Raw genomic sequence first — 16,273 nt, forward strand, 5'->3', positions numbered from 1 at the left:
AATAGTAAAATGGGATTTTAAATTGATAAGTTTATAATGTTTGAACGTAATTTAGCCACGCCATTAACAAACATGCATGATCGGTGGGGGTACGTTGCATCCATGGGAGGCGCCCGTCTGACGTAAGTTTTCAACGTTAACAGTATTTAATTCAAAAGTGTCAACGTTAACGATATATTACAGTTTTCACAATAAAAAATAAAAATATGCAGTGTTTTTTCTTATTATAATATTGCATTCAGCGCTAGTTATACATGGGAAAGTTTTGTACCTGCATGTCTGTGTGAAACGATACATGAAATTGTCACAGTCGAAAATACATATTTATCTATTTACATATTCTCTCGTACGTATCAAACCCAAACGTGGGAAAGAACATTCATCTGGACTTTTCCGATCCTCTGAGAGATGTAGTCGGACCAAAGGTACAGTGAACTTCCAGATTATCAAAAAAAAAAGAAAATGGATTGTCGTACGTAGAACTTTATCGAGATTAATGGGTCCTGCGTATAATTATATTTTCTCTTCAAAAAAAACTTTGTATATATACATATACACAAATATATGTGTATTTATATATAAAAGATAACAGAGTCCTGCAGCGTTTATATGATATGGGGAAGACATCGTGACGTGTGATGCAAATGAGCATTATATGTGTATGTATGTGTTGTTGTCTCATCGTCACTCTTTTGTCGTGTTTGCAATTTCGACCCGACATCTACTTAACTGTTCACCTCGACCCGTCATCGTCGTATTCAATTTCTCTAGCTAAAAATTAATCTCCTTAATGTAAATATCATATGCTAATTGCGTATCTACTATTAATTTCCCCATGCGTAACTTATGCGCATGCCAAAAAGCATCGATATATTACACAAATTACAAAAATACCATCTTCTTATTCACTAAAACTTTCTTAGCGTTCATGATTTTGCACAGAAACACGTGCAACAAAAAAAATACAAAATAATGGTTTATTATTGTATTCGTTAGGCTTTGATTCTTTGGTATAATAATGAGATACCATCCATTAGAATCTCCAACAATATTTTGGACGGAACATGGAATGGACGTCCATTTATATGTAACATATGCACGCAAAATAAGTATATTTTCATCATTCCAACTTAGGATATTGTATTAATTTTTTAAAATTAAAATGGTGACGTGGCGATGAGAGAACCACTGGAACTCGAATCAGAGATAGAAAGCGCATCGGATGAAACGGAGTGTGCCGACAATTCGACAACCTGATTTTACGTGGGCGTATAACCTCCTCGTCATCTCGACCGTCCACGTGTCCCATCCACCTTATCATCCGCCACGATTTTTTATCCCTCAAAATATACTCTCTTTTATAATGCCATATATTAAACGAGTTGTAAAAACAGCGGGGAAAATTAGTCAGGAAAACAGTAGCGAATAAATAAAATTTTGTCTTTTTTTTTTATATCATTTTATTGTATCATTTAGATAAACTAGGGAGAATAATTACGAAAATAATGAAGATATTCGCTGTCAAAAGATAACAAAATTTGGGGATGTTCATCGAAAGACCTGATATGGGCTGATTTCACGTGTCGGTCCACGTTTCATTCCGTTTACTTATTTTCATTTTTTTTTTGGTTTAGTTTACTTATTTAAAAATTGAAAACAATAAAATCTCATAATCGAGATTTCACTCTTCCTATGCGTCTGTATCGTAAATATTTATTTGATCATATGGTTGGATCATTTCAGTCCGTTTAATAATTATACATGCCAAGCCAGATTCTAACCGAGTTTATATTTAAGTCTTAGATTCAACACTATAGTTTAACATATGATCCATATCATTTTTTATTATAATGACATGTGTGTGGATCATATATATAAATATATAGTATATGTATAAAATCAATGAATGAATCAGTTTCCTGAAATATAATATCGTCGAGATGCAAATAGTTTGATCAAAGTAACATCCAATGGCACGTAAGCAAATTAATGATCGGGGGACTATTCTTATGGACCGAAAAAAAAAATAATCAATGACGGGAGCTGAAAATAGGTTATACGACGAACGTAAATAATTAAAATCGAGATGGGCAGATTGGTAATTTTATGATAAAAAACTGCCTGTTCAGACATGAAGATATGCCTTGTCAGAGTTCAAAAGCCTTCCCCATGCTATTGCTTACTACCACCACTCTTCCTCCATTTCTTCTCCTTCTTCCCAAAAAAAAAACCCACAAATGTGCCCGTAGAACACATTCAATTGACAAAAAAAAAAATTAAGGTTTTTCCATAGGATAATGCAAGATATTCATCATCACTCGATGGTCTGCGGCGGCGGAGGAGTCGCCGGAGGAGCGGGGAGGTTCTTCAGCGGAGGCATAGGTGGCGGCGGCGGGGGCGGAGGAGATCGGAGGCTGCGGGCCCACCAGAGCCAGCATAACCACCACCAGGCTCTCAAGTGCCCTCGTTGCAATTCCCTGAACACTAAGTTCTGCTACTACAACAACTACAATCTCTCCCAGCCACGTCACTTCTGCAAGAGCTGCCGTCGCTACTGGACTAAAGGCGGCGTCCTCCGCAACGTCCCCGTCGGCGGAGGCTGCCGGAAAACCAAGCGCGCCAAATCCAAGCAGCCTTCCTCCTCCTCCTCTTCCGCAGCCGCCGGAAAACAGACGCCGGACACAGAGGGGGAAGGAAAGTCATCGGCTTCTCACTCCAGCAGCGAGAGCTCCTCCCTCACCGCCTCCGCCTCCGCCGGAGTCCGGCCGGGATCGGCTTCTGCGGCGGAGGTTGCGTCGGTGCCCATATCTGGATATGGTGTGAACAACACGAGAATTTACGGAAGCGGAATCGAATGGTCGGCGTTGATCGGAGAAGGTTCATCGGACGTTGGGGTTTTCACGGAGATGGGGAACTTCACGAGCTTGATTTCGACGGTGCCGACGAATGAAACGGCAGCGTTTGGGTTCGGGGGCAATTCGGTAAATCCGAACCAGCAGTGTCTGGATCATCAGACGGCGCAGGTTGATTTCCCGGTGAGATCATCGGACCCGGTCGTTGGATTTGGACCGTTGGATTGGGGAGGGGAGGAAGGGGATCAATCACTGTTTGATCTTACCAGCACCGTTGATCATGCATACTGGAATCAAAGTCAATGGACGACCGATCAGGATCATACTGGTCTTTATCTCCCCTGATTTTTTTACTCCTGCTTTAACCGGGTTCAAAAAAATAAAAATATTATAAGGTCGGATAATTAATGAATTCAAGGGTGAAAAAGTGGGGCATAATATATGACTGTATTTTTTTTTTAAATATGATAAGTTTTACCCTTTAGTTTATTTTTTTTGGGATTGTCATGTTTTGTCTGGTTTTGGGACTGACCATTTCTTGTTTATAATATAATTATTACAAGATATAAATTATGAGATTATTTCATTGATGTATGGTGTGTGTATGTATGTATGTATGTATGTATATATGTGTGGATGTATTGCGCATAGGGCATACAAAACATTGTACTCAATGGTTTGATTATATAACCATATGGAATCTGTCCTGAATTATTTAATTTTAAATACTAACAATGCGTGCATTACACGAACTTTCATTGAAAACAATGCTGTATTAAAAAAAATCGGAAAGCCCAAATTAATTGAAATATACTAATTAACTGTTGCGTTTTTTAATAAGCTCAAATTATCTTTTTTGCTCATTCCAGATTTATATCTTATAATTTTCAGTTATCTTGGTAATTGACACAGTAGTTTTAGGACACTTTTCACATTAGGCAATTTATAAATAGATTAAAATTTTCTATTTTCAGTATCAAGTGAAAAGCTGGTTACATTGTAAATACAATTTAATATCACAGACAATTTGATTTAATAAAAGTGGGTTAGTAAAGCTATTAGTTATCAGAGATCTCTTGACTCAATTACAATTACTATAGAGATTAAAAAATCAATTTTATGGCAATTTAATTCATCAGAATAAGAATATAATTTTACCAAAATAATATAATGATATCACTTGGACGATTTAGGGAATTGTACGGAACAAAGCCGTGCCGTTGCGTACGATTAGCAGCAAACGCGGGTGTTGCGCATCATGGGACCCACCCGGCCATGCGCGATAGCGACTCCACGTGGCCATACAACTAAGTGGGTCCCTTTACACGTGGTAATACGCCATTGGCTGATGTGCTTATGATGGTCGGTTTGTCCTTTTCCCCAACCTCTCTTGACAACTTCAAAGATCTTGCCCGAGATAGTTCCCCTGCGCAATGGTGCGTTCAGCACTCGAGTTCACAGCCGTTGGATATGTATAACTCATATAGACCGTGCGATCTACTGATCGAGATGAGAATTTAACGGCTACGATGTGGGGAATCCATTCTAGGTACATAGTGGATACTGTAGGGAAGCACAGAAGGAGAGTAGGCCCATTAGTACATGTGCGTTTGTTATATATCTCATACAAATCACACACGGAAAAATTTGGTTGGGCGGTTGGGGAGTGTGGGATTGTCTGCGGGTAGGTGTATGATTCTACCATGTTCCCACAAACTTCCTTTTTTGCCCCCCCCTCTAATTTTCATTTTTTTATAGTTTAGTTCTCAAATTTTATTAGGCTCCGTTTTCGTGTTCTATAATATACATAACTTAACACATAAATGAAATTTTTAAACGTAAAGTGAACTATATGTTTTAACAAAAAAAACGAGAAATATATGTTTTTAGAATAAATTTGTAACGTGGGCCGGTCCATATACAATACAAAATAAATATTTTTTTTAATTACCAAAATAAATATTTCATTGATAGTTAAATAAATAAATGCCAAATGGTCAATAAGTTACCCACGATCCACACATTTTTATTCTTATTTTTTTGCTTACAACTAATTAAACTACAATTATTAAATTGAAATTTGTAGTTGGTGTGACATATCTGGAGAGATCACTTTGTGTGGATATTATATTCATATAGTTATCACATAATAGCACTGATAAAAACGAAAACGATAGATGGAAAATAAAAGTGGATTTAAGAGCGGTCCAACGTGTCAATATTAATGATCCGGTGATACCATATGTTATATTATAATATATAGTGTGTGAAACGAATTATGTAAATATAGAAAATTGGGTGAAGAGAGAGTTTTGGTAAGGGAAGTTGATGCGTCGGGTTTGGGATTGGGACAGCACTTAGAGACTTGAAAGTGGTCCATGTTCTTTTTTTGATGTATCGTGTATATATATATATATATATATATATATTTTAAATTTTAATTTCATTGGTACGACCGTCGTTCATGAGCTCTTTGACGTTTTGTCACATATTGTTTGACTCATATGTATTAGAATAACATTTGGTCCACTTTAGGGTTTCTAATTCGATTATAAAATCTTATACAGTAATTTGGGGGTCGAGTACTATTACTTAATTTATAATTAATTAATTTGTTTTTAAAATGTTATATGATCTCTAATGGTTTGTTGGATATATATTTTGCAAATACGATTTACTGTCATATCATTACAAGGACGGGAGACGACAAAAAAAAAAGTGTGTAGAGATTCCAAATTTGTGCAAGCTTCGAGGTTAATTTATGTACCAAAAGCGACAAAGAGAAAGCGACACAGCGTGCCGTTTCATCATCACCAACGTCAAGTGAGTGGCGGGTTGACTTTTGATATGAAAGGTTACCCGACTGTGATGTTCGAGACCTTTGTCCGGTTCGGTTAAATTTGTTGGTTCTCTCTTTTGGGTTATTTATTTGCTTTAGAAAAAAAGGCTTTTTGAAAACGATCTCTCATCCTGTATATGAATTAACCTGGTTCGTACCCGGTTTAAATTCCAACCCGAAACTCCAATATATTCACCGGTTTAAAACTGGTATAGAGATTCGATTACGCAACATCATACAGCTATTTGTTTAGCCTGAACGGTGAACATTGCATTCAATCGATCAAAGGACGATCAGGTTGGTATTATTGAAGAAATGAGATAAGAACGGTTAAATCCGGTCAAGGTACCTGACCGGTGACAAGTCAATAGGCTCACAAGGTGACGGAGGTCGGAGGTGGTCCTTTGGACCATGGAGTTTGTGTTCTGTCTCAGTCAACAGCATCTGGCTATGATATTGATGGTTGTATCTTGTACCACCTTCATTTTCCAAAAATCAGTAACTCCAGAATAAGATGATTATTATATAAATACAAAATATATTTTTTTTGTAAAGAACGAGTTTGTAGAAATGGGTACATGGGCGTGTATGGTATCTAAAGCCCATGCATAGATTTGAAGGCTCTTCTGATAATTTCGACCAAAATTCATAACCATTACATGAAAAAACCTCAGTTATTGTCGGAGAAATGATACGGCGGTGGTTAGAATGAGCTTGAGACCAAACACATAGCATGAGATGCGCCAATGGCGACAGAGAGAACGTTGTGCAGTTGAAGGTCGTCTTCTCCAGTTAGAAAGTTGACTTCGACAGGGTGAGTTTGGATCTCCGGAAGTCCAGGAACTCCCAACTGGAAATCTTTAGCGTTTCCCCACATGTAGAGTTTCCCTTCTTCTGCATTTTAAACCAAGAATCCGGTTTCTTCACAGTAAAAATATTACCAACAAAACCAATCCACAGTGTCTTGCTTTCATCATAATTCTAAATGTTAATAATGTCTTTGGATGCTGAAGGGTTGGTTTAGATCGGATTATCATATGAGTTGTTGCCATATCGTGATCCGACCCAGACGGGATCCATTAACCCGAACAGCTTATTCCTACTTGATGGAAACAATATCTATGTAGCCGGAGCTTACCTGTTATAGCTGCAGATGAGGAGCCTCCACTGGCAATGAAGACGGTTTTTTTGTCGGCCAATGCTTTGATTTCGGTAGGAACTCTCTGGTTTTCGAGAGAAGAGTTACCTAATTGGCCGTGACCACCGTGTCCCCATGAAAGTACTCTACCTTCCTCTGTTATCATATCAAGCAATGTCAATTCAACTTCTTCAAGCCCATGCGATCTCTGAAAGAAAAATGAGTAGAGAACATTCTTTATATACCCGTTAAGGCAAGAGAGTGATATCCACCACACGCGATTTGGGTAATGCGGATGCCTTCTAACGTGGGCACGGGCTTCGGTTGCCAACCTCCCACTTTATCATCGCGACCGAGCTCGTAATTGGAATTTGCTAATAAAAAATACAGAGAAAATTCAGTGAATTCTTTCGCTTTTCAATGCAACAGTAGCAGCAGAAGGGCTTAAATGACTTTACCTCCCCAGTTCCAGAGCTGTCCCTCTTGTGTCAGCGCCATTGTGAAGAAACCGCCACATGAGACAGCAGCTACAGGAACTGTTAAAGCTTTGACCTTCGAAGGGATACTAAGGCCGCCTCCTTCATTCGGTCCTCGGCCAGGCCCGAGGCCTAATCTACCATCGCCTTCCTCTCTACCCCACATGTATAGCTCTCCTGAAACCAAGAACGTATTCCCGCCTAATGAAGTACAAAACTATACGCATGGAATGGTGATATCAAACAAATGAACATGCAATCGAGAGCTCAACCTCACACAATGCACTGTTATTTCTTCCTTCCTTATTCTACAAGTTGCATAATTCACAAAGCTGGAGGTGAACAGAAGGAAATTGCTCAAATCGTATTCACTAAAAGCTGGTTATGTAACAAGAAACAAAGAATCTACACCTGACTCGGTGATAGCAGCAGTATGTGTTCCACTGGTTGCAATGCGAGAGATTTTGCATCCCCAAGGCCCTTCTACACGTTGGGGGATAAGTTCTCTGTGGTAAACAGAGTGTCCGAGAGCACCAAAGCCGCCATATCCCCTGGCAACTTCACCTTTTAGTTATGGCATTACGCTTAAACCCAACACAAGTTGGACAAAAACTAATCTAGTTGGCACAAACAAGTCTAAACTCGTGCCATTCCCTTCGTACAGAAGAAATAAACTAATAAGATCGCCTAAGACTTGTCTGTAGCAAGTAGAGGACAAAGCAAAGATAACCAGCTTCAATCATCACTTGCATTGCTTCACATCAAAAGAGTGAATAACAAACAGCTACTCAAGCCGAACGTTAAGCTGATAAAAAGTGTGATATTGATACGCTTCAGTAGCTTTACGAACAGTAGAAGTAAACACATTCGGGCACGGAAACAATGGAAGATCGAGGTTAATGGGGGTTTCGAGCAAGCTGACCAAGTGAAGACATCGCCTTTGTTGGTCAAAGCGACCGAATGCAAGCCACCCAGAGCGATGCAGCGGACGGTGTGCTCGTCGAAATGTGGGTTCAAATTCGGCACAAACACGGGATTCTCATGGCCGAACCCTAGCCGACCGCCGTCGCCTTTGCCCCAAATCCAAAGACTCCCGTCAATGATCAGACCTGAATGGAACAACCCACAAGAGATTCCGATCCGAAGACTTGACCCATCTCTCGGCGGGTCACCGTCGAGTCCACCCGGCGTCGGAGAGAGAGCAAACAACTGATCAGAGCGGAGGATAATTTCGCATACCGGAGAGGGGTACATGCGGTTCTCCTCCAATCCGCCGCCGAGCTGACCAGACCCGCCTCGGCCCCACGAGAGGAGCTGCAGAGTCGCAGCATCTGATTCTTCGATACCTGGGCTTCTATAGAGTACGGGAACTTTGGTTGCTCCGCCGCCTCCGTTGGAAGAGAAGTGGCGGATGAAGCTTCGCATGCGGTGGCTCAGTGCCGCCATTGGCTTCCCCGGTGTTTCAAAAGTCCGACCTCCATTCCATTTGATGAAATCGTTGATTAGATTGATCTCAACCGTCCATTTATAATGACAAATCCGTGCCGTTGATTCAATAAAGTCATCTCAACCGTCGAAAAGAAATATGTGATCTCAACCGTCCGATACAAAAAATGATTTCAACCGTCCATTCCTATATTTAATCTGATCCGTCTATTCCTAATAAACGATTGCAACCGTTGATTTTGTCAACTCATCTACACCGTCCATTAGTAACAACCGATCTCAACCGTTGATTCGTTGATTTTATATCAACCGTCCATTTATAATGACAAATCCGTGCCGTTGATTCAATAAAATCATCTCAACCGTCTATTTGCATCAATCGATCTCAACCGTCGAAAAGAAATATTTGATCTCAACGGTCCGATACTAACTAATGATCTCGATCGTCCATTCGTACGTTTCATCTTAACCGTCCATTCTTAATGAACAATCACAACCGTTGATTTCTTAAACTCATCTGCACCGTCCATTCGTAACAACCGATCTCAACCGTCGAAAATAAAAACTTGATCTCAACCGTTGGATTCTTTGATTTTATGTCAGCCGTCCATTTATAATGACAAATCTGTGCCGTTGATTCAATAAAGCCATCTCAACCGTTGTTTTGTATTAATCGATCTCAACCGTCGAAAAGCAATATTTGATCTCAACCGTCGGATCCTAACTAATGATCTTAACCGTCCATTCATAAGTGTCATCTGAACCGTCCATTCCTAATGAACAATCGCAACCGTTGATTTAGTAAACTCATCTCCACCATCCATTAGTAAAAAACTTGATCTCAACCGTTGGATATTAACAGGCGATCTCAACCGTCCATTTATAATGATTAATCCCTGCCGTTGATTTAACAAATCCATCTCAACTGTCCATTGCATCAATCGATCTCAACCGTTCAAAAGCAACCTTTGATCTTAACCGTTCGATACTAACTAATGATCTTAACCGTCCGATACTTACTAATGATCTCAACCGTTCATTAGTAAATTTCATCTGAACCGTCCATCCCTAATAAACAAATACAACCGTTGATTTTATCAATTCATCTGCACCGTCCATTAGTAACAATCGATCTCAACCGTCGAAAAGGGAACTTCAATATCAACCGTTCGATTTTGATAACCGATCTCAACCGTCTATTCTATAATTTCATATCAACCGTCTATTTATAATGACAAATCTGTGCCGTTGATTCAATAAAGTCATCTCAACCGTCTATTTGCATCACTCGATCTCAACCGTCCAAAAGAAATATGTGATCTCAACCGTCCGATACAAAAAAATGATCTTAACCGTCCATTCCTTTATTTAATCTGATCCGTCTATTCCTAATAAACGATTGCAACCGTTGATTTTGTCAACTCATCTGCACCGTCCATTAGTAACAACCGATCTCAACCGTTGATTCGTTGATTTTATATCAACCGTCCATTTATAATGACAAATCCGTGCCGTTGATTCAATAAAATCATCTCAACCGTCTATTTGCATCAATCGATCTCAACCGTCGAAAAGAAATATTTGATCTCAACCGTCCGATACTAACTAATGATCTCGACCGTCCATTCGTACGTTTCATCTTTACCGTCCATTCTTAATGAACAATCACAACCGTTGATTTCTTAAACTCATCTGCACCGTCCATTCGTAACAACCGATCTCAACCGTCGAAAATAAAAACTTGATCTCAACCGTTGGATTCTTTGATTTTATGTCAGCCGTCCATTTATAATGACAAATCTGTGCCGTTGATTCAATAAAGCCATCTCAACCGTTGTTTTGTATTAATCGATCTCAACCGTCGAAAAGCAATATATGATTTCAACCGTCGGATACTAACTAATGATCTTAACCGTCCATTCGTAAGTGTCATCTGAACCGTCCATTCCTAACGAACAATCACAACCGTTGATTTTGTAAACTCATCTCCACCGTCTATTAGTAAAAACCGATCTCAACCGTCGAAAATAAAAACTTGATCTCAACCGTTGGATAATAACAGGCGATCTCAACCGTCCATTTATACTGATTAATCTCTGCCGTTGATTTAACAAATCCATCTCAACCGTCCATTGCATCAATCGATCTCAACAGTTAAAAAGTCTCCTTTGATCTTAACCGTCCGATACTAACTAATGATCTTAACCGTCCGATACTAACTAATGATCTCAACCGTTCATTAGTAAATTTCATCTGAACCGTCCATCCCTAATAAACAATTACAACCGTTGATTTTGTAAATTCATCTGCACCGTCCATTAGTAACAATCGATCTCAACCGTTGAAAAGAGAACTTAAATCTTAACCGTTCGATTTTGACAACCGATCTCAACCGTCTATTTATACTGATCAATCCCCGCCGTTGATTTAACAAAATCATCTCAACCGTCCATTTATATCTATCGATCTCCACCGTCGAAAAGTTATATTCGATTTTCAACCGTCCGATACTAACTAATGATCTCAACCGTCCATTCGTTGTAAACAATCGCAACCGTTGATTTGACTATTCATCTCCACCGTCCATTAGTAACAACCGATCTGAACTGTCGAAAAGAAAATTTGATCTCAACCGCTCGATATCAAAAGACAATCTCAACCGTCCATTTTCATCAGTCGCGCAGAGTAACTGAACCAGACCTATCGGCGGAAGAGGACGAAGAGTATGTATGATCCCCAACATTTCCTAGATTTGCAAGGCGATTCGGGAGTCGGAGACTCGGACTCCAGGCTCTCCAGCGGCCTCACCAGTCCTCCGCCGCCACCAGCTCCGGAAATGGGAACCTCGATCGCCGTCTCTTCAATGACCTTGTCGAGATGGTGCCTCTCATTACATCGTAATCTCTCTCTCTCTCTTTCTCGGACGTTTTCTTGAGCTCTGAGCGACGGGGAAGGCGAGAAAGTTGAAGATGCAGTGAGAAATTTATACACGGGTTATTGATGTTCCCATACCGGTTCGGATCAGGAAACCGAAACCGAGATTCACCGATTAAAATAAATCGCAAGCCACCTTGAATAAATCAAAGATGACCCAGTCTTCCCTCTCTTGTAGGAACTGATACCCACTTCTGTTATGTTTCCTTGTCTGTAGCATCACTTCTTTATGTATTTAAAGACCAAAAATGTCACATTTTTGGCATTTTTGGATGTGAGATTCCTGGGAAATTAAGTATTTAGATTCCCTTCTCAGATGGATTTTGATGATTTTCAACAGAAAGAAAGAATGGTGAGTTTGCTAACTTCTCTTGCGCTTTGATCTACTCTCTCTCCGATGTCATTATGTACAAGACTTAGTTAAAGAGCTTTTGTTATCTGGTCTCTTTTCCTTTTTGGGTTATAAATATTTAGCTTTAAATAGATGTGAGTGTTAAGGTATGTCTGGTAAAAGATGTCAGGATGAATAGTTTCTGTGTTCATGCCTTGTGTCCAAGTTTTTGAACTTTGGTTTCCATCTTCAATCCTTCCTCACCAAATGTTGATGGTTCTTTCATTTTGGATGAACTTCTGGGTTACCCTCTTTTACAAATGCTTGGAAGTCTCATTTGTATTGGAAGGTCCCTGATCCGAGGGGGCTGAGTGCTTCTCAATCGATCCCAGGAAGAAAGAGAAGAGACCCTGAAGGCAAAAACTGATGCTAAGAGTGAAAATAAAGAGCAAGACGACGGAAGTGTGAGGGCTTGGACTACTACTGAAAGGGAAGAAATGAAGTTAATGGAACTGTCAAAGAATCAAGTGAACGAGACTCATACAAAGCTTGAAGAGATGAAGCGTTTGGTCCGGGAGAAGGGGTCTTTCGTTAAGTCTGTGCAGTCACAATTATCTGACACAAAAGGTAACCTCTTCTCTTATGCTTCTTTGTAGTTTTTCATTTGTGTTTCACACTCTTTTGTATGACCCGTTGGGTACGAAGATGGAGAAATTTTGTTGCTTTAGGTGTTGATACTTTTTTGGATTCTTGAAATTCTCTGTCGGTTACCGGTGGGCTGCCCTCTATATCAAGAACGGTTAATGTCCCAAGCCAAACTCGTGTCGGAATTTTTCTTTTTCTCTCGATTTCTAGCTGTTCGTCAATTTGTCCTTGTTTGCACTTGATCAAACTTGCTTCCAAGCAAGTGGCCCTTGAGAAGACAATGGGAAGCAAAGACGTCAGGCACAGAAGCAACTGAGCTTCAAGAACAGCTACATGTTGTGAAGGAGAGGTCTCCTCATTCATGAGGTTATTGGAAGCCTTGGCAAAAACTGATTCCAAGAAATATGATGGAGATTATGATGTGACACCATATGAATCCGACCGTCTTCCTTATTGTAAGTCCAAAACTCATGGCTTGACATCTTTTTTTCTTGACTTGCGCTATATAAGGCTTATTGCTGAACACTGCATTCAAACTTGTCAACTGGAGAAGGTTTGATCATTGGTGATGATGAAGGGTCGATTCTGGATTTCGAGCTACTGTTGTTTCTCTAGTCGGGTCAAATTTGAAGTACTGAAATTTTCGTCTTTCGAAATGTAGATGAAAACGACCTCAGGGAAATGGAAGAAGCAAGGCATTGCAGCTGTTGCTACCGCAGTGGAAAACAAGATGAAGAATCTCTGGCCGCCGCTGCAAAGGCGAGAGAATTCTTGCAGTCACTAGCCGTTAGGTACTAATCTCTAGGAATTTACCACTCTTTGTTTGTTTGTTTGTCTGTTTGCTTTAGGATGTATGCTAAAACTCAGAATGGATATATAGATATGTCCCTGAAATTGAGTTGTTTGGTTTCATTTCCGGGTTCTCGAGTTTTTCTGCATAAGAAGTCGGGAAATGTAAAATCGGATTTGTATAAATGAAAAGTCGCTTTTAAGAGTTTTACAGGACAGAGTAGAACTAAAGAATTGCAGAAAAACTTGAGGGAACACACTGTTCTGTCTTTCTTTTCTTCTTCTGGGGGTTTGTCAGAATCTACAGCATTGGAACCCTAACGCGAGAGGCTTTGGTTTCTTCGAGCACAAGTCATCTGATTTAGGCATCTGAACTGGGCTCCCCATCCACTCTACTCCCAATCTGAAGCATTTCAAATTATAAATTTATACCCTTTCATCTACAAGAGGGGAAAAAAAACTTTTTTTGTTGTTGCTGAAGCTTACACTGGAAATGCAAAAGATCCTCTGCCTCCATCGGAGGGATTGGATCCGCTGGATCCACCAGAGGCATTGGCTTCCTCTGACTCATCTTCTTCCTCCAACTGTTTGGGGGGAAAAAACACAGATGGCTCATGCTTTTCAATTCTAAGATTGAGATCAAAAGACAATATGATATATTCCTCATAATACCTTCTCATGAACATCAGAAGAAGCATCCTCGCCATCTCCATGACAAGAACTGTCATCCTTCTGATTGTTATGTTCTGTCCTCTTCGACGAGTTCTTATCCTCTCTTCTCACCTCTTGATCCCCGTATATAAGCTGTTCGAAGGGAGAAGAAACACGAAACAAATGAAACAATTCAAATTAAATTCTTGATTTCCATAGAACCCAGCTGAAAAATATTTGCAAACGAACCTTACGATTCACCGTTCTTGTGGACTTTTCGTCGGGTATGCTATCCTCCTTGACGACGTAGAAACCGTCGTCGTCACGGTCGAAGCAGAAGACGATGAACCCGTCGTCTGAGAGCCGAGTCGGCGGCCAGCTCAGCCGGCGTTGATCTGCCGGAGAAACACTGCAGCTCCTCGTACCAGCAGTTGTGTTCCTGAGATGTTGGAAGTGTCGTGTCGGCGGTGGGCTTAAACTAAGTTTCCTCTCTCTTCTCTTGCTTTTCGTCATCTTCTTCTTGTTCCTCTTGAACTTGTAGTTACTGTTACTCGTGATGATGTTGTTGCTGTGATTCCCGCAATCATTTTCGTCTGAAACACCCACAAAAATATCATTCTATATATATATATATACATATACATATATATATATATACTTTTATTTGATCTAGGGATGGGATGTGACCATAACACTCATAACATCATCATCATCGTTTATTTGATATCGATTCGGTACAAATAATACAATCTACTTTAATACATGCATCGCCATTTTCTGCTTTATATTATTCGAATTTCATGATGCAGAGACAGAGAGGAAGAATTTTAGGGCAAACAATTAGAGGATAAAGGGATACCTAGAGGAAACTTGCAAGCCAAGAAACAAGAAGCCCAATCTTTGACTCTCCAAGTGACAAGCTTTGGTATGGTCCAAGGTGAGGCCATGGCTCTGTTTGTTTCCCGAGAAAAAACCGTTTTCTTCCTTTTCCAGGAAAATCTTCAGGAGGTGGGAGGGTGGGTTTATGAAGGAACGGTAGAATCCGATTTCAAATTTGAAAAGGGATGGGGGACAAGAAGGAAGTAGTGCCTTGAATCAGGGGGTTACAATGTGTAACACATGATTGCATTAAATATTTCAATTCGAAAAATGGAAATAAATGTTTTTTCGGGAATATTATGTAATTGGCAGTAAATGCATTAAAACAAATAATTGCTGCTTTCTATTATTTTCTGAAAACAAAAAATATATATATATACATTTTTAAAGATTCTCGCTCAATCGTTTTTTCTTTTCTCTCCGTTTATGATTTCATGGGTTCGTACCTATATAATTAACATTCTATAACCTTGGCTTGACATTTATTTTAATACACTAAAAAAAAATATGTTGAACAATACAGATATTTGAATTTGTATAAGTTTAAATTTTTAGATGATATTTTCGAAATAAATTACAAAAATATATTATGGTAGAATGCATGTCGCTGTATTTCTATCATGAAGGAAAACTTGCAATAGAACTCAAATCCGTGGTGAGAGAGAGGCCGTGGGTGAGGTCAGTATAAAATTGAGGGGCTGTTTGGTAACTATAAAAGATATTGGGCTATTTCGAATCTGAAGAATAATATAAGGCTTTCTTGAAAAGGAAACATGGGCCCATATGTCAGGCCCATTAGTTTGTAAGACGTCTGAAATCCCGTATTCTTTTCCAATGTCTGAGCCCACCGTGATGACGTGTCTCATGTGGCGGGAATTTCTTTAGATTAAACGAAAGAAACATTTAAATTAAGCATAACTTTGTTTCTTAATACGTGTTATTTTTGTAATTATCATTTAGAAGGCTTATTCATTCATAAAGCATCTTTCTACCATTCAAAGTATGTCTTATTCAAATTTTAATTTTTTTTTATGAAAGACTAGTCTCAAAAAAAGTTTCTGAAAGCTGATTCACAGTTAGAATATTCATTACATGTATAATAATAGTGTTATTAGAATACTTATTTAAAATTTTGAGTATTTATTTATATAATATAATTTAAAATTTTAAAATTTGAGGCACACAAGTTTGCGGCTGTTTGGATGGCGATGGAGTATGGATTCAAGATCGGATTTTATTATCACGTGACGGTTTTAAAAGAATGAAAATAATATATATATATATATATATATA

General features: G+C 39.2%; 3 protein-coding genes and 1 long non-coding RNA gene across 4 annotated transcripts; 2 read left to right on the top strand and 2 right to left on the bottom strand.

Annotated features, from left to right (window-relative positions):
- Positions 1-2,153: 2,153 nt before the first annotated feature.
- LOC104801031 (dof zinc finger protein DOF5.4) lies at positions 2,154-3,554 on the top strand. Its single transcript, XM_010524109.2, has one exon. The coding sequence runs from the start codon at positions 2,298-2,300 to the stop codon at positions 3,195-3,197; it is 900 nt and encodes a 299-aa protein (XP_010522411.1). The 5' UTR covers positions 2,154-2,297; the 3' UTR covers positions 3,198-3,554.
- Positions 3,555-6,283: 2,729 nt separating this feature from the next.
- Positions 6,284-8,783, bottom strand: LOC104801043 (ultraviolet-B receptor UVR8). Its single transcript, XM_010524121.2, has 6 exons — positions 8,228-8,783; positions 7,717-7,856; positions 7,288-7,482; positions 7,075-7,203; positions 6,830-6,985; positions 6,284-6,585 (listed from the first exon to the last, which is right to left on the bottom strand). Exons 1-6 carry the CDS (start codon positions 8,749-8,751, stop codon positions 6,395-6,397), a joined length of 1,335 nt encoding a protein of 444 aa, XP_010522423.1. The 5' UTR covers positions 8,752-8,783; the 3' UTR covers positions 6,284-6,394.
- Positions 8,784-11,450: 2,667 nt separating this feature from the next.
- LOC104801060 lies at positions 11,451-13,659 on the top strand. Its single transcript, XR_769840.1, has 2 exons — positions 11,451-13,116; positions 13,323-13,659. It is a non-coding gene; the product is annotated as an uncharacterized LOC104801060 (long non-coding RNA).
- Positions 13,615-15,108, bottom strand: LOC104801051 (protein BREAKING OF ASYMMETRY IN THE STOMATAL LINEAGE). Its single transcript, XM_010524133.1, has 5 exons — positions 14,961-15,108; positions 14,351-14,694; positions 14,123-14,254; positions 13,937-14,034; positions 13,615-13,853 (listed from the first exon to the last, which is right to left on the bottom strand). Exons 1-5 carry the CDS (start codon positions 15,046-15,048, stop codon positions 13,745-13,747), a joined length of 771 nt encoding a protein of 256 aa, XP_010522435.1. The 5' UTR covers positions 15,049-15,108; the 3' UTR covers positions 13,615-13,744.
- Positions 15,109-16,273: the final 1,165 nt, after the last annotated feature.

This window comes from Tarenaya hassleriana, unplaced genomic scaffold (assembly GCF_000463585.1).
Source record: "Tarenaya hassleriana unplaced genomic scaffold, ASM46358v1 Cleome10, whole genome shotgun sequence".
NCBI classification, from domain to species: Eukaryota; Viridiplantae; Streptophyta; class Magnoliopsida; order Brassicales; family Cleomaceae; genus Tarenaya; species Tarenaya hassleriana.